General features: G+C 37.0%; 2 protein-coding genes across 3 annotated transcripts; one reads left to right on the top strand and one right to left on the bottom strand.

Annotated features, from left to right (window-relative positions):
- The first annotated feature begins 411 nt into the window (after window positions 1–411).
- uprt (uracil phosphoribosyltransferase (FUR1) homolog (S. cerevisiae)) lies at window positions 412–9,792 on the top strand. 2 transcript variants are annotated; one of them, XM_052095695.1, is made up of 7 exons: window positions 412–816; window positions 1,075–1,117; window positions 3,192–3,261; window positions 4,253–4,315; window positions 4,659–4,820; window positions 4,915–5,013; window positions 9,411–9,792. In XM_052095695.1, the coding sequence occupies exons 1-7, from the start codon at window positions 566–568 to the stop codon at window positions 9,515–9,517; spliced, it is 795 nt and encodes a 264-aa protein (XP_051951655.1). In that variant the 5' UTR covers window positions 412–565; the 3' UTR covers window positions 9,518–9,792. The 2 variants fall into 2 exon arrangements, with proteins under 2 accessions (XP_051951655.1, XP_051951664.1); XM_052095704.1 differs by lacking the exons at window positions 412–816; window positions 1,075–1,117 and adding an exon at window positions 1,159–2,552.
- Window positions 9,793–9,866: 74 nt separating this feature from the next.
- On the bottom strand, window positions 9,867–23,274 carry zdhhc15a (zinc finger DHHC-type palmitoyltransferase 15a). The gene is made up of 12 exons (XM_052095685.1): window positions 23,157–23,274; window positions 22,885–22,911; window positions 22,621–22,715; window positions 16,543–16,657; window positions 14,458–14,527; window positions 14,032–14,064; window positions 13,787–13,907; window positions 12,978–13,110; window positions 12,718–12,844; window positions 10,949–11,049; window positions 10,372–10,428; window positions 9,867–10,248 (listed from the first exon to the last, which is right to left on the bottom strand). The coding sequence occupies exons 1-11, from the start codon at window positions 23,272–23,274 to the stop codon at window positions 10,391–10,393; spliced, it is 978 nt and encodes a 325-aa protein (XP_051951645.1). The 3' UTR covers window positions 9,867–10,248; window positions 10,372–10,390.
- Between the last annotated feature and the right edge of the window lie 92 nt (window positions 23,275–23,366).

The following is a 23,366-nucleotide window of genomic DNA, read 5'->3' on the forward strand; positions in this document are numbered from 1 at the left end:
CTAAAAATCTTTGTTAGTGTTTAGCAGAAGAAAGAAAGTCAGACACATCTGGGATGGTATGAGGTTGGTTGAGTAAATAATGAGAGAATTTTCATTTTGGGGTGAACTGTCCCCATTCGTACAACAAATACTCTATTTCTTTTGTATTGGAATCATGTTTGACGTTATTAAAATATTAACATGGATTGTATGACATGTCTGTTAATCAAACTTCTTATTTGTTGGTATTATGTATCAAAGAAGCTGCCTCTCATGTGGATTTCTTTAATCAAATGGAGGCTTGAATGAAGCGCCTCTAACGGTTTGCTTGAAAGAAACCCTCTGCGTTCCGCTCATCACGTCAATGAGATTTAGATAGACATCATTTCTATCCAATCGTGAAAACGGGATGTGACGCAATGTTGTTGTTACACCGTCACATCGTCGTGCTTCATGTGTCTCCGCTTAGCCTCAGACATGGCGAGATAGTTTCACAGAAAAAAAAATCGCATGTGGAACAGCCATCAATATAGTGGACCAGTTAGTTACGTGTAGAGTTTTCTTTTTCTTGTGGTTTTATAGTCCTATGGAAACGGATCTTATCGAGAAGATGCCGTGCCACAAACCGCAGCTAAACAACAGTGAGAGTCCCGAGCACGCCTCGAAGCACGTCCGCTTCGCCCGCAGTAGCAGCACTGCTACAGAGTCCTGTCAGAGCGAATCAGTACCGCATCATATCCAAACCCTGAGCGACATCCAGCGACAAATAGGACCCCAGCTAAAACTCTTGCCATTAAATGACCAAATACGAGAACTTCAGACTATCATTCGGGACAAGTGAGTGTCCAATCTACGTTTAAACCGGCTTTCTATCCCCATATAGGCCAGACCTGCACGTGTCAAAAGCTTGCATATCACTGCACGTATACAAGAACATCAGAATATGTCTAATAATATACTTTAAATAAACATTCAGATATTCTAGATGAAGAGTAAATCTCTTGGATCATTGTTTTTCTTGTCTGTCAGATCAACATGTATAGTATTTCAACAGCATCAGCATGTCACATTGTGAATTTTTTCTCTTTCTCTCAGATCGACCAGTAGAGGTGATTTTGTGTTCTGTGCTGATAGATTGGTAAGACATACCAAACAAAAGTACAGAATGGTGGTCTTCTCTGTGTTTAAATGAATGTAAATCAGTCTCTGTCTTTATAGTGTGTTCATGTTGGGGTACAGAAAATGGGAAAGATTAACAGATCTATTACGCTATAGGGATCTTATATTGCTCTACATGCTTCATTTAGCTATAAGGACAGTATACATTTGAAGTCAGAAGTTTACATACACCTTAGCCAAGTACATTAAACTCAGTTTTTCAGAATTCCTGACATTTAATTGGATAAAACATTCCCTGTCTTAGATCAGTTAGGATCACTACTTTATTTTAAGAATGTGAAATGACAGTATAATAGTAGATTTAAGTTAAAGAGAGATTATGTTATTTCAGCTTTTATTACTTTCAGCGCATTCCTAGTGGGTCAGAAGTTTATATACACTATTTAGTAGCATTGTTTAATTGGGTCAAATGTTTTGGGTAGCCTTCCACAAGCTTCTTACAATAAATTGCTGGAGTTTTGGCCCATTCATCCAGACAGAACTGGTGTGTAACTGAGTCAGGTTTGTAGGCCTCCTTGCTCACATATGGTTTTTCAGTTCTGCCCACAAATTTTCTAGCAGATTGAGGTCAGGGCTTTGTGATGGCCACTTGATTTTGTTGTCCTCAAGCCATTTTTTGTAGGTATGCTTGGGGTCATTGTTCATTTAGAAGACCCATTTGTGACCGAGCTTTAACTTCATGGCTGCTGCCTTGAGATGTTGCTTCAATATATAATTTTCTTGAACATGATGCCATCTATTTTGTGCAGTTTACCAGTCCCTCCTGCATCAAAGCACCCCCACAACATGATGCTGCCACCCCCATGCTTCACATTTGGGAAGGTGTTTTTTGGCTTGCAAGCCTCACGCTTTTTCCTCCAAACATAACAATAGTCATTATGGCCAAAAAGTTACATTTTTGTTTCATCAGACCAGAGGACATTTCTCCAAAATGTAAGATCTTTGTCCCCATGTGCACATGCAAACTGTAGTCTGGCTTTTTTATGGCGGTTTTGGAGCATTGGCTTCTTCCTTTCTGAGCAGCCTTTCAGGTAGTTGATAAAGGACTCGTTTTACAGTGGATATCTACTTATCTACTTGTTTCCTCCAGCATCTTCACAAGGTCCTTTGTTGTTGTTCTGGGATTGATTTGCACTTTTCGTGCCAAACTACGTTCATCTCTAGGAATCATATTGTGTCTCCGTCCTGAGCGATATGATGGCTGCGTGGTCTCATGGTGTTTATACTTGCGTACTATTGTTTGTACAGATGAACATGGTACCTTCAGGCATTTGGAAATTGCTCCCAAGGATGAACCAGACTTGTAGAGGTCCACAATTTTTTTTTTTCTGAGGTCTTGGCTGATTACTTTTGATTTTCCCATGATGTCAAGCAAAGAGGCGCTGAATTTGAAGGTAGGCCTTAAAATACATCCACAGGTACACCTCCAATTGGCTCCAATTAGCCTATCAGAAGTGAATTGCCTAAAGGCTTGACAACATTTTCTGGAATTTTCCAAGCTGCTTAAAGGCACAGTGGTGCACTGGTGGTGGTTTAGGAGAACCCCCCTGTTCACTATGTAAAGCGCTTTGAGTGTAGTGTCAGAAATGCTCTATATAAATGTAACATTCATTTACAGTCAACTAAGTGAATGTAAACTTCTGAGCAACTGGAATTGTGATATAGTCAATTAAAAGTTAAACAGTCTGTCTGTTAACAATTGTTGGAAAAATTACTCATGTCATGCACAATGTAGATGTACTAAATGACATGACCAAATCTATAGTTTGCTAATATGAAATGTGGAGTGGTTAAATTGGTTTTAAAGACTTCAACTTAAAGAGTATGTAAACTGACTTTACCTGTTCAAATGCATGTTTCTCATTGACGCTTCCTATACCTGTGTGCTTGAACATATAGAAGAATCAGCTTGACCATTGTTAAAATTACTTTGGTTAGGTTTGTTAGGATGTACATTGACTTTCATTTTATTTTTTGTATTTGTTTTGCTACATCTCATTCTGATTCTGATTGGTTGTCTGCATTGCTCTCAGATAAGGCTAGTGGTGGAAGAGGGTCTCAATCAACTTCCATACAGTGAATGCACTGTAACCACGCCAACAGGTGAGTCTGTTCTTTTGGCTATTAATTCATGTTTTATTCCAATCCAGACTCGCATGCACATACATCCCTCTAATCTACACAAAAATCACCACTGATGAGCCCAATCAACAGCATTTATGGCACAATTTATTTTGACTTGCCCCTCCTTTAAAAAAAAAAAGCAAAAATCTGGTGAGTTGTGCATGGATGTGTAAGGTAATGTGCTCAACAAGCCATGTGATAAGATGCGCGGAGGTAACTGATATTCATCACTACGCCACCACGAGGACTTGGTGTACATTGGGGATTGGGCATTCCATATTGGAGAGAAAAAACAAAACATGATTTTAGTCTGATAAAATCACTTGGTATCCTTTTGTGTAAAGTTAAAGCCAATTTTACAACTTGGCTACCATGATGCTGTAATGTCAACAAACCCTAAAATGACTGTAAACATTATGGATTTAAACAACTTTACAGCTCAAATAATACATGAGTTTTAACAGAAGAATTAATGTAAGTGCTTTTATAAAATTAATAGCTTCACATTTCTGCCTTTTTAAACCCTCCAAACATTGGCCACATTCACTTCCATTGTAAGTGCCTCACTGTAACCTTGATTAAAATTTATGGTTATCAATATTATGCCACAAAGCTGTCGATTGAGTTTAACTTGCATTGAAACCGGAATATTCCTTTAAGCCCAGGAATTATGTCAGATCCCCTGTCATGTTACTCTGATTGCAAACAGTAATAATTGAGCAGTTTCATCTCCACATTATTCAGACACCAGAACAGTTTGACTATTGGAGGATTAATACATATGAATGAGACCTTTGCGTCTTCTGCTGTGATTCTAATAACCTGTATATTTAAAGAATGTTATATTATTATTAATATTGGAGTATATTGTAACAGGCATATTCGTATAATGCAGCCATAATTGGAACAGCAGCTGTTTTGAATTTCAGATTTTGTTTTAAAATTATTTAATTCTGTGCTTTTAATGCAGGACACAAATACGAGGGTGTTAAGTTTGAAAAAGGAAACTGTGGGGTTAGCATCATGAGGAGTGGTGAGTCACACAAATATATACACAAACACAGTTAAGACACAAAAACCATGCCCTATGAAGTGTATGTGTGTGTGCCCGCCCTGTACACAGTACTGTGAAAAATGTTGCATAATTGCTTTGTTGGGGCCTTGACATCTGTTGCAGGGCTCCCTGTTCTTCTATTCTAATCTTTTCTATTTGCAAAAGTAATGTATGAGAGAAAATTTATATTTCCTATTGACACACTAAAGTTGAAAGATATAAATAACTAGCTTAAGAAAAAATGCTTTTGTGAAACATCTTATGTGCCTAAAGTCTTTTGCACAGTACCGTACATAAAAACCCCTATGTATTTCATGTCCAGGTGAGGCCATGGAGCAGGGCCTGAGAGACTGCTGCAGGTCAATCCGTATTGGTAAGATTCTGATCCAGAGCGATGAGGAAACACAAAAGGCCAAAGTTTTCTATGCAAAATTTCCACCTGACATCAGCAGACGGAAGGTTCTGCTCATGTACCCCATCCTTAGTGAGTACTTCATACCCAGGCTTTACCATACAGTAAGTTATTGAAATCAGATATTAGAGGACACAATTCATTGTGTATGTATGTGGGTGTTCAGGTACAGGAAACACTGTGATCGAAGCGGTGCGGGTGCTGAATGAACACGGTCTGCAGGCCAAACACATCATACTACTTAGTCTCTTCTCCACTCCACATGGTAAGACACAAACACAGTCACTACACCTCTCAGTAGTCTTAATTGTTCTTAAAGACCTTAGTAACGGCAAAATAAGGTGGGCTTCATGCATATTTACTAATCTTTTAAACATCAAATTATTGAGACCTGCAACAAGTCAGTGTCATCAGTTTATGCTGTATTTAACAGATTTAGCCATTTTTGGAACTGGAATATACGTATATTTCATTAGTATTCAAACAAAAACCTACTACTGCTTATAGTATATACAGTTGAAGACAAAATTATTAGCCCCCCCTATGAAATTTCAATTATTTTTCAAATATTTTCCAAGTGATGTTTAACAGAGTAAGGGGATTTTAACACAGTATTTCTTATTATATTTCTCCTCTGGAGAAAGACTAATTTATTTAAATTTGCCTGGAACAAAATAATTATTTAAAAAACTGCTAAGGTTAATATTATTAGCCCCCTTAAGAAATTATCTGTTAGATTGCTACGGAACCAACCACTGTCATCCAATGACTTGCCTAATTAACCTAATTAATCCCCCATGCCTTTAAATTGCACTTCAAACTGAGCATTAGTATCTTGCTAAATAACTAGTTATGTAATATAAAACTGTCATCATGGCAAAGACAAAAGGAATTTGTTTATACTTGAGAAAAATAATTGTTAATGCTCACAAAGCAGGAGAAGGATATACACGTTTATCAAAGCGTTTTCAGGTGTCAAGAACTGCTGTGAGAAGTATTATCATGAAGTTTGAAGAGACCCACACAGTGGAGAACAAGACTGGCAGAGGCAGGAAGTGAAAGATTTCAAAAACCTTGGAAAGAAAACTCTAGTTTCTAAAGACCCAAGAACAACTGCCAAGACACTAGTGAATGATTTAGCCAAGTCTGGGATTGATGTCTCAACGAAGACAGTCACTAGATCCCTGCACAGGAATGGACTGCGAGGTTACAGACCAAGAAAAACTCCACTTCTGAAGAAGAGACACCGCCAAGCTAGACTGAAGTTTGCCAAGGACAACCTAGAGAAAAATTATGCATACTGGAAACGTGTCCTTTGGTCAAATGAGACTAAACTAGAGCTCTTTGGCCATAGAGATGTTGCCTATGTTTAGAGAAAGTAGGGACAGGCGCTCAACCAAAAGAACACCGTTCCCACAGTGAAACATGGCGGTGGGAGTATAATGCTGTGGGGATGTTTCAGTGCGTCAGCAACTGGGAATCTCATCAGGGTCGAAGGAATCATGAAAAAGGAAGACTACGAGCAGATTTTGAAAGGCAATCGGCAACAAAACTTGGTTTGGGTCAACATTTCGTCTTCCAGCATGATAACGACCCAAAGCATACCTCACTTCTGGTGAAGAACTACCTCCAAACAAGCAAAGTGAACGTCCTTGACTGGCCTGCACGAATCCCTTAGAAAATCTGTGTGCCACACTGAAGAGTAGAGTCCATGACAGGAGACCAACAAATCTGGAGGAGTTTGAGAGATGGGCTGCGCGACTCAGAAATGCCTAAAACTTGTTGAGAAATACAACAAATGACTAAAGGCTGTTATAAAGCACTATTTACTATTAACATCAGAGGGCTAATAATTTTGACCTGTAGATTTTTTTATTCTTGGTTATAATTTTGTTTCTATTTGTATTATAAACACTCTTTAAGATGCCATAATAAACTATTATGTTTAGAAATGCAATGTTGAAAAAAAAAAACTTTGCTCCATTTAACAGCACTTGGGAATTATTTGAAAAATAACTAAATATTTCAAAGAGGGCTAATAATTTTGTCTTCAGCTGCAAATGTGTTGCTTTTGAATGTGATATTGTACAGTTATAAACAAGGCACGTAGGATAAACCTTTATGATGACCCTGGACAATCTCAGTTATATGCCTTGTTGGTCTTTTGGAATGATGCAACTTTTCCATAAAATTTGTGTATGGAATGGAATTGAAAGCTACTGCTAAGTGTACAAATATATGAATAATGAATCTCCATTGCTTAAAGGAATATTCCGGGTTCAATACAAATTCAGCTAAATCAACATTTGTGGCATAATGTTGATTATTAGGATTTAAACAACTTTACAGCTCAAATAAAACCCGAGTTTTAACAAAAGAATTTAAGTGCTTTTATAAAATTATAAACTTGTAAATTCTACCTTTTAAAACCTCCAAAAATTGCCCCCTTTAAGTACATCTCAGTAATCTCAATTTTTTTTTTTTTTACCCTCTTATGGTCATTTTTGATTGGAATCACTTTTTCTTTTCCTCCACGCTATCTGAACATTTGGAAGAAATTTGGCCATTAAAAAAAAGACTTCTCTTCATGGTCAAAATTGACCAACCATTGAAAATGAAAAAAGACCATAACACATAAAAAAAAAATGTTTTATCTGTCAAATACAATCAATCAATCTGTACACACACACAAAAATGAACTGGTGAGACTATATCAGATAATTGTTTTCGGTGTTTTTCACAGGATTTTGTGAGACTATGGGGGGTGGACCTCCGGCCTTCTAGGGAGGTTCAGTGGCATGCTCCCCCGTATTAATTTTGTACATTTAAAAGTTAAATACTTCAATCTGGTGCAAAATTAAGAGGCTAGTGTTGTGCTCTTGTAAACAATTTTGTGCTCTTAAAGCTGTATTAGGCAACTTATATGTAACTGAGAAGGGCAAAAATATTTTAGTTGAGAAGTGTAGAAATGTTTTCGGTTCATTATGAGCCCATGGCGGACTGCCAGACTCTAGTCAATTAATGGGAAACACTGTTGAAATTTGTCAAATAAAACCAATATATCAGCCACAATGCTAAACACACTCAGAAATGAGGGGGTGAGACAATAACACACACGCATGCACACACACAGAAATAAATGAGTGAGACTAAAACACCCAGGAGGCAGAACACGCAACATAAAACACAGAGAAATAAATGGGTGAGACTAAAGGCTGTTACACACGGGATGGCGGCAAACGCAAGTGTCTAGTACATTTTAAAGGAAAGGCGCTAGCGCATGCAAGCACGCCCAAAATCCTGCCGTTTTAACATGCACGGCTCTTTGCAGCAGGCACCGCAAGAGATAAAAATATGGTATCTTTTAAATTATGAGTACTAACGTGGTTTACCACGTAAAATAAAGTGTAAAATGAAATTTAACTTGAACTGAACAAAATGAACTTAACAGAACTCAGTGGGCGTTATGAAGTCTATGCTAATAAAACATACACAATATATTTCTCAGTTCTACTGAAATTATAAATAAAAACAAATGATAATTGCGTGTATTGTTAAACAATGCAAAAAATAATTGCATCAGGTTCTCTTGCAGCAGATGACAGGCCCAAATCAACAATAAACACAAAAGCCCTTTTTACTTGATTTTTTTTTATCATGTTTCCTACTGATTTTATTTAACTACTATATGAACTATATACGCAGTTAAACGTGATCCCAGATTAAAATCTGTTTGGTCCATCTGCATTTTCATTATACAAATAAAGTGTGTTTCCTGGGCACTTCTCAGTGAAGGTGAGGTAAAATAGGTGCAGAATATTTATCTCACATACATTGCAAGTCTGCTGCTGCTGCTGTGTGCGTGTAGGTGACTTAGCGCTATGGATTGTTGTTGATTGTAACTATGGCAACGGCCCTGAAACCATGACGCAAGCACCAGCTTGACTGCACAAAACACTTACACTACGAGAGAGTGAGCGGCAGCCGTGCAGTGCTTTTTCCGCTTTCCGCGTCCTGTGTGTGAGAACACAGAACACACACATATAAACAAATTCTGAGGGACCCCAATGTGCGAAATGATACCTATTCCACTGTGGGAAAGTTTACACTTAGATGCAGGTGCCTCATCTTCCAGAAAAAAACACTGCATCTTTCTGTTATGGAAACAAAGACATTTTCCAACAGCTCTAAGTAATAAATGTGGCCTTGTCGAGTCTTGCTCACAGTTCATTCTGTAGCAGCACCATGGTGAAACACTTTACTGTTCAGGAGACCATGTTATTTATATTTTGTTATCCAGATGGTGGCAATCTGCCTTCAGAAGTTGGTTTTTACTGTACTAAAATTTAATACATTTATGGTAAAATGTAAAAATGTACATGTAAATAAGATAAAAATAGCATACAAAAAAATCCCAAAAGAAATGCTTAATTTTAATGTTATTACTTCAGGGAAGAAGAAATGGTATAATTTTATCATAAAAAAAATAGACGGGAGTATAGCCCATTTTTTAATCCCATACGAGGGTTAAAGAAAAGGAGGGATAAATTACAATTATGTTTTGTGGTAATCAACAATATGCTACAAATTCTGTTGATTGAGCTAAACTTATGCTGAACCCAGAATATTCCTTTAAATGGTAGCCAAAATGTCTATTTGCAGGTGCACGGTCCATTATTCAGGAGTTTCCTGATATCACTATACTGACAACTGAAGTCCATGCTGTTGCTCCGACACATTTCGGCCAGCGGTATTTTGGCACAGACTGACACCATCAATAACTTGATTCAGTTGAATCGGTTTGCGTGTGTTTATCACCCATCCAGGAAAGCCTGGCCAGCCCACAGCGTGTCTGTGTGTGATTGGTTCATCGGGGCTGGTCTCTGTATTATTATTATTATTATTATTATTATTATTATTATGTATTCTGTCTGATAATGTTTTTGGATCATTTGGTGTATTTTTGTTCACATGACCCTGACCCCATCAAGATTGTTGAATATTGAGAAAAATCTATGTTTTCTAAACATGGTAGAGTGATGCAAAAAAGAAAATACAAATAAAAATATTTTGTATTAAACAATTTGTCCTTTAGTATTATTTTTACACAACAGCTTCAGCTCTTTGAAGATATTTTAACTAATTGTGATTGGAAACATGCCACGTCATAAAGCGAGAATCCACTCTCAAAAACAGTAAAACACCCAAGATCTCCAGAAATCAAATTTATATCACAAAATAATAAACTTAAGACATTATCACTCAGCAAAGACACCCGATAATGCTCTCTCACACTCTGATCAGTAAAAGAGAGGTTTTGGAGACCTGATCTCTCCTGCAGGAAGTGTTCCAGGTGAAAACTGATCACACAGGCAGGTGTTGACCCTCTCTTCTCCCAGAGGGCTGCCTGCCGCTCCTGAAAGCTTAACCTGTGATTGAGATCTTTCTAGAAATTGCCTCAGTCCAGAGACTTACAGTGGCAATGACACATTCTGGCAACCTAGAAAGGCAAACAAAGTTAAGAGATAGTATGAGTGAATAGTTCAATTTCTACTACGTTTGAACACCTTTACACAGCTGATGTGAAAGCGTCCCTGAAAAGAAGAACAAGCGCTTATCATACCTTATTTCATTACTGCTAGTCATCTTCTGCCATGGTAACAGACACCCTCAGGTGAGACTAAAGTGAGAACAGAAAGACAAATGACTCTAATCAAAATTCATGATGAGGTTGTGCAGTCCTGGCTTTGCCTCCAGGGGGCAGCGTAAACTTGCAGTTCAAGCCTCCCCATCCCAACTCTTCACAAAATGGCTAAATTAAATACTTATAACAAGGAATTCTACATCTCTTTTAAAAAAAACATGTACACATTTCAAGATATTAAGGAAATCCTAATATTCTAGGTATTTTGTGGCAATTTAGAGTGCATATTGCATGAGTGGAGGAATATCAGGGTATGTGTGGTTCGTAATCCTACTCTTTGTGATAGCACACTTAAGTTAATGACAGAGGCAGGGAGGAGATCACCTTCAGAGACAGCGTGAGAACTGGGATAAATTCAGTCCCCCTCTAAATAAAAGATTTACAAAACCACCCTGACTACAGTACTAACTCATAACTACTAAGCTGTGATTAACCAATCAACAAACTTGGGTGTTGAATTTTGAAACATTATTCCATAATTATTGATATTTCTTACCCACTATCTCTTCCAAGTCACAATTCCCATTCCCATTCATCACTGCACGATTGTGAGTCGGCATCTGCCATCTCAAGAGGAACGAATGTCCATCCCCTTGACTGTGATGGATAGATAAGAGACAATAAGCAAACAAGCCATAGTAACTGTCAATCTGGCACGGTGTGAAAACAAATAAAAAAATAATTTTTACCATTTTTATTATGGTAAATTTTGAATTTCATCAATACTGTGATTTCCATCTGAACCCATAGATCAATCTGCTTGAAAAATGTAGGGCCCTATTTTAAGAGTGCTAGCCCTAGGCCATAAGTCATACATGCAAAGTCCATGGCCAGGAAGTTTTTGTATTTTCGTGAAAACATACGCTAAGTCTAGGTGCAAGTGGGTTTAGCGAAATTGTGCGCAGGGTCCAAGTGCAATTTAATTCTGAGGTTCTTCTCCGGCGACGTCTGCATCTTATTATATAGTCCATTCCCTGAAGCACCAGTGATATAAATAAAGACAGCACATTCATAAGTAGTTGGTAGTATGAAATTAATTAGAAGAATGGAAATATGGGCTTCTGTTCTTTTGTGCACTAACGAGGACTATGACAAGGACACGCTCCTTTTATATGCATGGAAAATGTGGTTCTCCTCAAGATTTGTATTTACACTCCATTAAGTTATACAGCATGTATGTATTATTAATCATTTTCATCTACTGACACACAAATTATTAACCGTTATTGTATCAAAACACACCGACTGATTTTGATTTTTAAAAATGTCATTTTCTTAAACAAAATATTTTACCTAGAATATTTCTAAATTCAAAATACACTTCAAATGAAACTAAAATAAAATAATAATAAAGTGTTAAAAAAAAAAAATCATACCAAATCCAAACATTTTACTCTCGCCAACTTCTTCCAATGGCCCCTTTTGCAGTGACTTAAAAATCACTCTGACAACAGGTGGAAAAATATCAATACAAATGAGAATACAATTTTAAATATAAAAATAATTGAAAAGTAAACCATGACCTAAATAGTTAACACAAATTAAATAAATAATCATTTCTTAAACGGCAAAAACAGTGATCGTCATGGACATAATTTGATGTTCCACTTTATAGTTTGGAAATTGACTTTATTACCACCTGTTGGTATAATCTCCAAACTGCAAATGCAGGAACGGAGTTTGAACCTTGCGCTGAAAACAGAAGTGCTTTTGAAACGTCTTTGCGCATTGACCTATTTCTCAGGAAAATTGTAAATTGAGCTTTGCGGCACTTCATTTACAAAAAATACACCTACAGTTTGCACGCAAACAAACACAGATTGTGCAAACCCTTCCACTTACGCAGGCACAATAATTGCACTTAGAATTAGCGCTGTCACAACAATTGGATAAGATGTTGCACTCGGTCTTAGGGCAGCGCTTTGTGCACTCAAACACAATGCAGCACAATGGGCCTTTTTCAAGCATTGAAACACAAACAGAACAGATGTGTGTTAATCGGTCATAAATCCATTCATACACAAACGGTCACATTCTGTTCAATTGGACAATTTATGTACAAATGGTTTTACATAAATGTTACACAGAAAATCATACTTTTTCATAAATAAGGCCCAATGGTTATATATAGTCAGTTAAGTTTTTAAAACTATTACTCATCATAAACACATGCAAGTTACTGATCAAATGAATAAATAACTGAAACATCATAATAGTAAAATCTGCAAAGACAGCAGGTGTGGAGGGTCAGAAAAAAGAAATGACCTGCTGAATACTGGAAATGGCCAGAGTCTCTTTTTCTTTCCGAACACCTGCACGAAGTTTGCTTGGCTGCCCACATCAAATGCCTCACTATCTGGCCCGTCCACAAAAAAAGGGACTGACAACCACTCTGAGAGCAAGGTAGAAATTAGAGAGTTATGATTATTATAGAACTTCTGTTCTACACACAAAAGATGAACACTACATTTAAGACACTACTGTGCTAATAATGTGTATGCTCATGTAATAGATGCAGGTTTTACCAAGTGTGGTTTTGTTGTTGGCAAGCAGCCAGATGTGGAAGAGCAGCAGAAAACAGAGGGTCACAGCAAACATGGCTGACACCAATGTCAGGAACAAAACATGCAGTTTTACACAACTATCAAACAGCTTGCCCTGAAAGAGAGGGGGAGGGAAAGAAGAGTGATTCAGTGTAATTTTGGAATGTAAAACTGCAAAAAAATATATAACACATTATAATGTTAAATAAAATAAATTTGATTTAATAAAAACTATGTGTGGGTCACTGATGGGATGCTTATTTTTTGGTGTCAAGGCCATTGTGAAAAGGTCTTTGTTTTAATTTTTGAATTAATTTTGATATTGCAGGGATTCAAGTTGACAAGTCAAGGTAGTGTAACTCTCCTGAGAACATAAAGAAATAAAAGAATACAATTCCTGACATTTTTATTTTATATATATATATATATATATATATATATATATATATATTTTTTTTTTTTTAAATAGTAGTAGTTTAGAACTTTGCACATGCAGGAAACATAAGAAACTCATTGAACAGGAAACATTATCAAAGAGACATCCCTTGTAGACCCTCATGACTGTTCGTCAAGGTCAGTAATTGCCCTAAATATATCAAATCAGATCAGGTTGTCAAAACTCATTTTAAAATTATAATAAAAATAGTTACCGGGAACTATTTTTAAAAACTGACATGAATAGAACAAAAACTTTTCAATAATATCTAAGAACTTGGCACATGCATTTCAAGCTAAATTCTATAATTATTTTTCCATCTCATCTTGGACATCCTCAAACAGAGATCACCCACCAGCCACAGATTGATGCAAGTCGGTGTAACGGTGGTGACGATGAGAAGGCAGTACAGGAATGAGTAGAGTAGGAAGAGCATGAAGAACTTGTAGTTGGAGAATCCAATACAGTTATTCAACCTGAACATTCTCGCACACCACACACACAGAACAAGAGAACAGGTGTCACTCTTTAAAAATAAAAAAACACCATTAACAAATGGTCAACTAATGTTACGAGCCTTAAAACAGTATGTTTACAAACCAGGGGCAGTGATGATCCATCTTTAGTACACATCTACAGAGAGAGAGGGAGAGAGTGCTCAGGGCGCAGGAACTATTCTCATTAAATAATAATAAAATCCCCAGTGTAATCAGACACACACACTCCAACTCTCTCTCTCTACACACACACACAAACCTGGACTTTAATCAAAGGCCTGGGAACCTGATATTGACTAGGGCCGCAACTCATTTGAGAAGATTCACTCGGTCCACTCAAATAATCGTGACCAAGCCCTTCAACAACATCCTGTAATTATCACAGATCGCATTTCTACATCTCCCTTTCATTAAGGGAAGTGTGTGTAGATGGGTGGGTGGGACACACACACACACACACACACACACACACACACACACACACACACACAAAGGAAAGAAGTAGAGAGAGATAGAGAATGGTTCTTACATTTGGCAGACAGAACAGTGATGGCAGCGATCTGGTTTTATCAATCGGCAGAGATGACAGAACCTGATAGCTGAGATGAACACACACAAACAACCAGATAAATAAATAAATATTCTCGAACATTAACCTAAATGGAGTTCCTCTTTGATACAAGATTGTTGCATCTATGAAGGTGTTCATTCATCTACTTATCTTCAGCTAGAAAATCTTGTAGTTAACAGAAATCTGTGAGAATTCCTATCAATTCAAAAGGACTTAATTTACTTGGTCTTTATCGCATACTTCAAAATGGCTTTAACTTACAAATGAAAAAAAAAACTTTTTTACTTTTGAATAAATAATTCTACTAGCCATTCTGGTAAAATATTGGATTTGTTTGTGGAATAGTTTCCCAGTAGAAGTATTAATCTCCACAAAAAAATTACTGACAAAAACGAAGGGTTTTCTGATTTCGTAAACCATAACGAAGACGAGACAAATTAAAACATGTTTTAATTAAAACATAAGATTGACGAAAATATGAGAAAATAATACTGAAAGATATTAACAGTAGACAGACAAAGAAACATCTAGAAATATTTGATTCATATAGGCCTAATCTATTATCCACTATGTCGGGGCAAGCCTGAGCTGTGTAAACAGAAAGAATTAAACAATGGTGAAATCTGACTGCCTGCCAGATTCGAACTTCGAACTCCCTACTACCTGATTGGGCCTTATCCCTAAAGCCCAACCCTACCCCTTCCTTTTTGTACCGCTTTACAAACTGTTTAATTACCTCACAAAACAACAACATATATGTAATATTACAACATACATGTGTACAGAAAATGAAGCGAATGGACAGGTGAACTTAAACTCAGTTATGCATGTCAGGATGTGTAACTTGTGAATATGCCGTTTCCATTAAAAACATGCTACACACACAATGCAATATCCAAAACTGCAAAAACTGGAAATGCGGAAAATAAAAATAAAAATCTGTAAAGCATGAAGAATTCACATTAAAGTTACTTCTAAAAAATAAGCTAATACTTAAGTATATTCATTATATGCTATTATTTCAGGAGCTTGTTTTCACAACAAGGACAGTTGTACTTTTTATGTTTGATACATGTTTAAATGTATAAATATTTATACTTTTTTCTTAATGTTTGAATATTTGATTAAAGTTTTTTGCCATTTTGCACAATGATAAACTAAAAAGTTTTGTTGACTAAAAATATAAAACTGACTACAATTAATGAATGACAAATTTAAAGGACATTTTCATTCAAATACAAAAAATAAATAAAAAGAGGGATTCACACAACGTTATGAGAGACACATTGGACTCATAATAGATCTCTTCGGACAATACACATATACTGATCTGTGTATTATCAGCACATTCCCTGTCTGATGTGCTAGATCAGTTTAGTGATAGATAGACCAGATGTGGTAAATATTATCTAGCTGCCGTTCAGCACATGCTTTTTATCCAAACCAACTTGAAGTGCATTAATGGCAGACTCTGTACCAAAACCTAGCGAGCTGCCTTGCTGTCTACAGCCTACATAGACAGCTACATTCTACAGCAACAAGTGACATATCTGGAACACACCCCATAGGCAGCAATACTGGGTATTGCAAATTTGTTTATTTGATTGAACAATTTTTAATACTTTTTGGGACTGAATAAATTATAACTATAATCAAAATGTTCTTCGTTTTGTTCACAATCTGGGATGGATTTTTTCAGAGCTCGTCACAAGGTGTTATGGGATTGCATTCTCTGGAAAGGAAACATGCAAGCTTCCTTGGAATTTGGCTTTCTACAGCATTTGCGTTGGGAGTGCACATATCATGCCTTAAAATGCTACATACGAAGGCAACTCATTAGGTTTTGGAACAGTGCCTCGTTCTCTCTGGTGTGATCTGGAGTTCAGTGACATCCCTCAATGACAGTGGTAATGAAGCAGGTTGATGTTTACAGGTTCAGTGCGAGTTGTGTTACATTTGAACTGGGCCCAGTTGAGTTCTGTGATGTAATTTATACTTCACATTGTCATGTTTATCTGTTACAGTGCTGATGGGTTTCCTGACCTCCACTCTCTGTACGTGTGTGAACTGGAAACTTCCAGGAGGTTTCCAGAAGACACTTTTCCATACCACCATCGTCATGCTCATAAGGGAGTGAGTCTGAAGAACAGAGCTGAAACTGAACACACACAAATTAGTAAATTAGCTGCCTGTGCTCTGAGAGGGAGAGGGGTTTCTTTTATGCTAATTTGTCAAGTATGATATACCTGACTTGAATAACTCGCAGGTGGATGGGTTGACAACCGTAAGAGTACAAGTCTACTCTTCATCGCTTTCTAACTATGGGGAGATAAGCAAGCAGGCACAGCAGCTTTGCTCAAGCAGGAATAATTTCTGATAATAAAGTACTGTGGCAGTAATAGAGGGTAATACAATGGTCCTTTGATATATACCATGGTCCTACCATGATACACGTCCAAAAATCCATGGTAGTGCCAAGCTCCATGTCCAAATGACCATGGTAATTTTTGGTACTACTTTGGTAGTTTCATGGACGACAACTCTCCAGAGGGTCAACACGAGTGGCAGAGCTTGCCTTTTCTGTATATGGGATCAAAAAAGCCTGGATGAAGAACATGCTTCAGAAATTGGATAAAACTTCAAAAATCAATAAAAAATGGCCAGAAATTATTCACGGCATATACACTCACCTAAAGGATTATTAGGAACACCATACTAATACTGTGTTTGACCCCCTTTCGCCTTCAGAACTGCCTTAATTCTACGTGGCATTGATTCAACAAGGTGCTGAAAGCATTCTTTAGAAATGTTGGCCCATATTGATAGGATAGCATCTTGCAGTTGATGGAGATTTGTGGGATGCACATCCAGGGCACGAAGCTCCCGTTCCACCACATCCCAAAGATGCTCTATTGGGTTGAGATCTGGTGACTGTGGGGGCCATTTTAGTACAGTGAACTCATTGTCATGTTCAAGAAACCAATTTGAAATGATTCGAGCTTTGTGACATGGTGCATTATCCTGCTGGAAGTAGCCATCAGAGGATGGGTACATGGTGGCCATAAAGGGATGGACATGGTCAGAAACAATGCTCAGGTAGGCCGTGGCATTTAAACGATGCCCAATTGGCACTAAGGGGCCTAAAGTGTGCCAAGAAAACATCCCCCACACCATTACACCACCACCACCAGCCTGCACAGTGGTAACAAGGCATGATGGATCCATGTTCTCATTCTGTTTATGCCAAATTCTGACTCTACCATCTGAATGTCTCAACAGAAATCGAGACTCATCAGACCAGGCAACATTTTTCCAGTCTTCAACTGTCCAATTTTGGTGAGCTCATGCAAATTGTAGCCTCTTTTTCCTATTTGAAGTGGAGATGAGTGGTACCCGGTGGGGTCTTCTGCTGTTGTAGCCCATCCGCCTCAAGGTTGTGCGTGTTGTGGCTTCACAAATGCTTTGCTGCATACCTCGGTTGTAACGAGTGCTTATTTCAGGCAAAGTTGCTCTTCTATCAGCTTGAATCAGTCGGCCCATTATCCTCTGACCTCTAGCATCAACAAGGCATTTTCGCCCACAGGACTGCCGCATACTGGATGTTTTTCCCTTTTCACACCATTCTTTGTAAACCCTAGAAATGGTTGTGCGTGAAAATCCCTGTAACTGAGCAGATTGTGAAATACTCAGACCGGCCCGTCTGGCACCAACAACCATGCCACGCTCAAAATTGCTTAAATCACCTTTCTTTCCCATTCTGACATTCAGTTTGGAGTTCAGGAGATTGTCTTGACCAGGACGACACCCCTAAATGCATTGAAGCAACTGCCATGTGATTGGTTGATTAGATAATTGCATTAATGAGAAATTGAACAGGTGTTCCTAATAATCCTTTAGGTGAGTGTATATATATTCAGCTATTTTTTCTTTTTAAATAATACCACTAATCAATCACCATATATTCCAAAGCCTTGTTTATTTAGATGGCCGGGGGTACTGCACCCATTAAAGCACACATCATTCAGACTTTAATTTCACCAACAGATTGGTGAATTTTTGAGGTGGGAATTTTAACAAGTGTTTCATAGTAAAATATCACTTTAGTAGCATTTTAAAACATAACTGGACTCTCAACTATATATGGTTTCAAAGAACAGCTCTAACGAGGAATATTCCAGGTTTAAAACAAGTTAAGCTCAATTGACAGCATTTGTGAAATAATGTTGATTAACACCAAAAATAATTGACTCCTCCCCCTTCTTTAACAAAAGAAGAAGCAAAAATCAAGGTTACAGTGAGGCACTTACAATGGAAGTGAATGGGCCAATTTTATGGAGGGTTTAAAAGGCAGAAATGTGAAGCTTATTTTTTAAAAGCACTTACATAAATTCTTCTATTTACACTCATGTACTATTTGAGCTGTAAAGTTATTTAAATCATAATTTTCCGGTTTTGCAGCATAACGTCATCATAGCAACAAATTTGTAAAATACAAAAGCGATTTGATCACACTAAAATTATTTTAACATGCATTATTGTGGCCATACTTTTGAGCGTGAAACAATGAGCGTGTTTACATGCACGTTCTCACACCGATTATGCTTGATAAGCCTATAATGAGCCCGTTTACATGCACAGCAATATGCTGATAACTCCCAAAAATCCACTTATTTAAAAAATCCAACAAAGCAAGGAAACTGCATTTACATGAGATTTGAAATAATCAAGTTATCCTCTGCTTTTGAGGTCAAACCGTGAAGACACGTGCTCAACTCTTGTGTACATTGGATAAGCCATTCATGACCTTTACACCATATAAAGGAAAGTGGTTTAATGTGATGACATGACCACACATGATGTCAGCTTATTGAGCATAATCAGTGTATGAATGTAAACACGCTCAATGTGTGTGGCCATGTAAACACATTAAACTGCTTTCCTTTATTGGTGTAAGGTCATAAATGGCTTAAGAATAAACCAATTGACATGGGTAGATTTTTGCCCATTACCCTGATTTCACATTGCATGTACACACCTTTACCGGCATTCTTACCAGTGTTGTGCTGAAACCTGACTCCCCAACAGATTCGTACTCCCGCTACCTGATTGGTCCCTATCCCTAAAGCCCACCCCTACATTTCCATACTTGGGACAGCCCTCTACATTGTGAATAAATCACCTGCATATGCAACCAAATGTTGCGCTATGCGACTAAAAACTGTCTATTAGCCACTAGCAGGTACATTTTCAGATTTCACTCACCAGTGATTGAGTTCTGTCAAAGAAGAACTTTAGAACTGAGATTTTTCTCTGTATGCTGCGTCTCATGAGCACGCAACACACTATGGAAATTTACCTTATTTGGCTATAGTGGGTCCTGAGTTGTCATGACTGTCACCATCGCTTAAGCTGAGCCATGATATGCCATAATTACATTTACATTGCATTTGACGGTCAACTCTGAATATGCTTACATTTTTTCACAGGCTGTTTTCACAACATCACATGTACAGCATGGCTAAAGACCAGTGTAAAGTTTTGCTCATTCTGTGTCCGAAGATGAGATCCATGCATTTTTTATGAATAAGGTCTCTTTTAATATTCTTTGTTGTTTACAATTAGTTCAGGATGAGATTAAAAAAAAAACTACTGTGCAATGTGTGCCCAACCGTAAACACCTGCGTCAGTACTCAAACGACACGGTCAGTACTCTTAAAGAGACATTACCATTGTAGCAAGAGGTGTCATGCCCATTCAAAGTAAGGGGCACGTGCCCCCTCAGATATTTGAGCCAAGAGGATTTCAAATTAATTTCCTTTGGTGCTGAAATGCATTTGACTGGTTTTGCAGCATAACACTCTTTTCTTCATGTTTAAGGAAAGCAGCAGTTCCTCTCCTTTCCAGTCATTATAAAAACTGTTTGTTGTTTTTTCATGTAATGAAAGGCAGTTTTACATGGTTCCTCTGTAGCAGAAGATTTAGTTTTCTTTGAGAAAGGCGGCGGGAGGCTGAACGGATCGAGACGACCAGAGCGGTTTACATTTACATGTGAAGACAAAAGACAAACAAATATGGTTTGCTTGGCGACATTTCTACAGTATTCGTCCAATCACTGTTATTGTAAACGCTGCAGGGACTCTCTGCATCTATGGGTTCTTCTCTTTTATAAAATTGTACATCCTTGTTCCCTTTCCTTGCATAATTTCTTTGCAAATTTTCTGTGAAATATCAAGAATATTTGTATTATTTACTGTGAGCATTTTTGGGCAGAAACTTGTTTACTTTTTGATTGTCCCATGAATAAAAAATGAATAAATCTCTGCAGATTAAAAAAAGCTGCCATTTAAAACACATTTCATTTTAACGTAAACAGGCCTATGTTTAAAATTCGATGTCCTTTTCAGTTCTTTATTTATTTTAAATGCATCGACAGATTACAATTTTTTTATAGCCTGCATATGAGACTTCATCTAAGAGCGAGTTAGGCAACCTTTTGTAAATTAATGTTTGGTTTGATTTTTCTAAAGTTGATATTTGATATATTTTATGTGTAATTTTTTTTTTCTTTAGATTTTTTAAAGTGTAGATTTAAATAACCGGTAGTTGAAATTTAAGGTCAAACTAAAGAATTTAGCCCTTGGAATTAATTTATGAAATAGAGGTAGGCTAAATTTGCACCTCATTAAACAACATTACATTATTTCATGCCTTTGTAAATGTACTATTACACCATATCTATTGTTTTTTTAGTGTTATTATTGCTCTCATATTTCTTGTTTTGTACTTGGTTAATACACCTGAATGCATACATCACGATGATTTTATGAGCAGCTATGTGTTACATCACTACCCACATGCTGTTTTAGGCATTATAGGTGTTTTTATTTCTTCTATTGCTTTTACTTAGTTTATATTCAAATTTATACATTTTACTCATGTGATGATACAGAAACAAAAAGAGATATTAATAAAACATGCATCTAAGGGTGAAAAACACAGCAACATCAAATAACGAACCACAAAATACTGTTCTATCTGACTTTACCTCTCAGATTTTGATGATGTTGACGGTTTTGTTTTTAAGCATATTTATTTTTTTAATGTCTGTTATCCTATTGAAGGGCTGTGCTTAGTATCTAAGAAACGCGTCTGATTGGTGTCTTGTGGAAATTACTCCAACCTAAATATACAAGGCTTTGACCAACACATTCTCATGGCGAAATCATCAGGATTGTGAATGACATTTTTTCTCGAAATAGTTTATATTTCATTTTTATAAAATAGGAAGTTATGGTAATAGATATATGTTAAAAATAACTAATATTACTTTGGAGTACTTTTAAGTGTCAACCAAGGCCCCCAGCCATGACACCCATTTCAAATCTACTTAGTTTGCATTGCATCTTAAAGAGAAATACAAGACACAAAATACAAACCATTTTATTTGGTTAATTTTCTTTTAGTATTATCTTTAACTTACATGGAAACCTACATTTACAGTAATCACCTTATTTATAACTAAAGAGTAAGAGCAGTGCAGATTTTCTTTAAAAATCCTCATTGTTGTCTTCTAATTCGTGACCAGTGGTTTGTTTTACTCTATCCTCTGCGCTTCCACATTCATCACTTCTCACCGGAGCTTAATACGCCTATGTCATATGCCAGAACTCGACTCTCTTGTGAACGTGTAGACGGCCATTACCGGAAGGCAGTGATTATATTTTATAAAGTTATAAATATGGATATTTTTCTGGACAAAAACACATCGCTTCAGAAGGCCTTGAATTAACCACCTAGAGCCATATGGATTACTTTTTTGATGGATGGATGTGCTTTTTGGGCTTTAAAATCTAAGGTACCATATACTCCATAGTACAAAAACCATTATAAAGCTTGAAAGAGCCAGAATATTTTTTAATATAACTGCGATTGAGTTTGGCTGAAAGAATAGTCATATACACTTAGGATTGCTTGAGGGTGAGTAAATTATAGGATAATTTTCATTTTTGGGTGAACTAACTCCAAGACTGAAGCCACAAAAATAAAATGACATGTTGAAACAGGTATGACTCAGGAAAAACATTAGCTTGGCTAAACCATCAGTATATTCTGCTACTGTACCTCCACAGAAGGAGAGGATGGTGGAGTGGAAACTGCTTTCCAAAATGACCACGAAAACATTCCAAAACACACGTGGAACAGGCAAAGGAACGACACTGAGTGAAAATAAAAGAAAGAGGATGGTCAAGTTATAAATATATAAACAACAATAAAAAAGCGGGGTGGAGGTTTTGACAGTTTTGTACTTTAAAACCTAAATTTCACACATTTTTAATAAAAAATGTCTACAACAAAGACTTTATAGAAAATACAATTATATCGTACCTTTTTGCGTCGCACAGGTAAGCAGACCTGTGGCACAAATATAAACAAGAGTCAACAGATCTTTGTAAAGGTTTACTTTACATCTACATTGACTAACAAATTAGTTTAATTTGAATGATTCATAATTGATGCTCAATAACATTTAAAACGGCTTCGGTAGGAAGACTTTTGACCAATTACTTTAAATATATTGGTTGGCCATTGAAAATCTCTTCCTCTACCTAGAAAATATTGTATAATTTTATCAGATAATTTGCGAAAAAGTTACTCACTCCAACAGAAGTGCACAACATATGCGTAGTATGACCACATCACGACCATGATAATGATCGTAACTGGGATCCAGTAGAGAAGCCGCGCGCAGCGCCGGAGACACGCGAGTAGAAGCATCACGGTATGACCGTCGACATCCGTCTCTCTCTTCTGATCACTAAAGCATCTCTACCTACAGCACCGAGTGCATTCTAATGAATCAAACCCTT

Source organism: Xyrauchen texanus, chromosome 3 (genome assembly GCF_025860055.1).
Source record: "Xyrauchen texanus isolate HMW12.3.18 chromosome 3, RBS_HiC_50CHRs, whole genome shotgun sequence".
NCBI classification, from domain to species: domain Eukaryota; kingdom Metazoa; phylum Chordata; class Actinopteri; order Cypriniformes; family Catostomidae; genus Xyrauchen; species Xyrauchen texanus.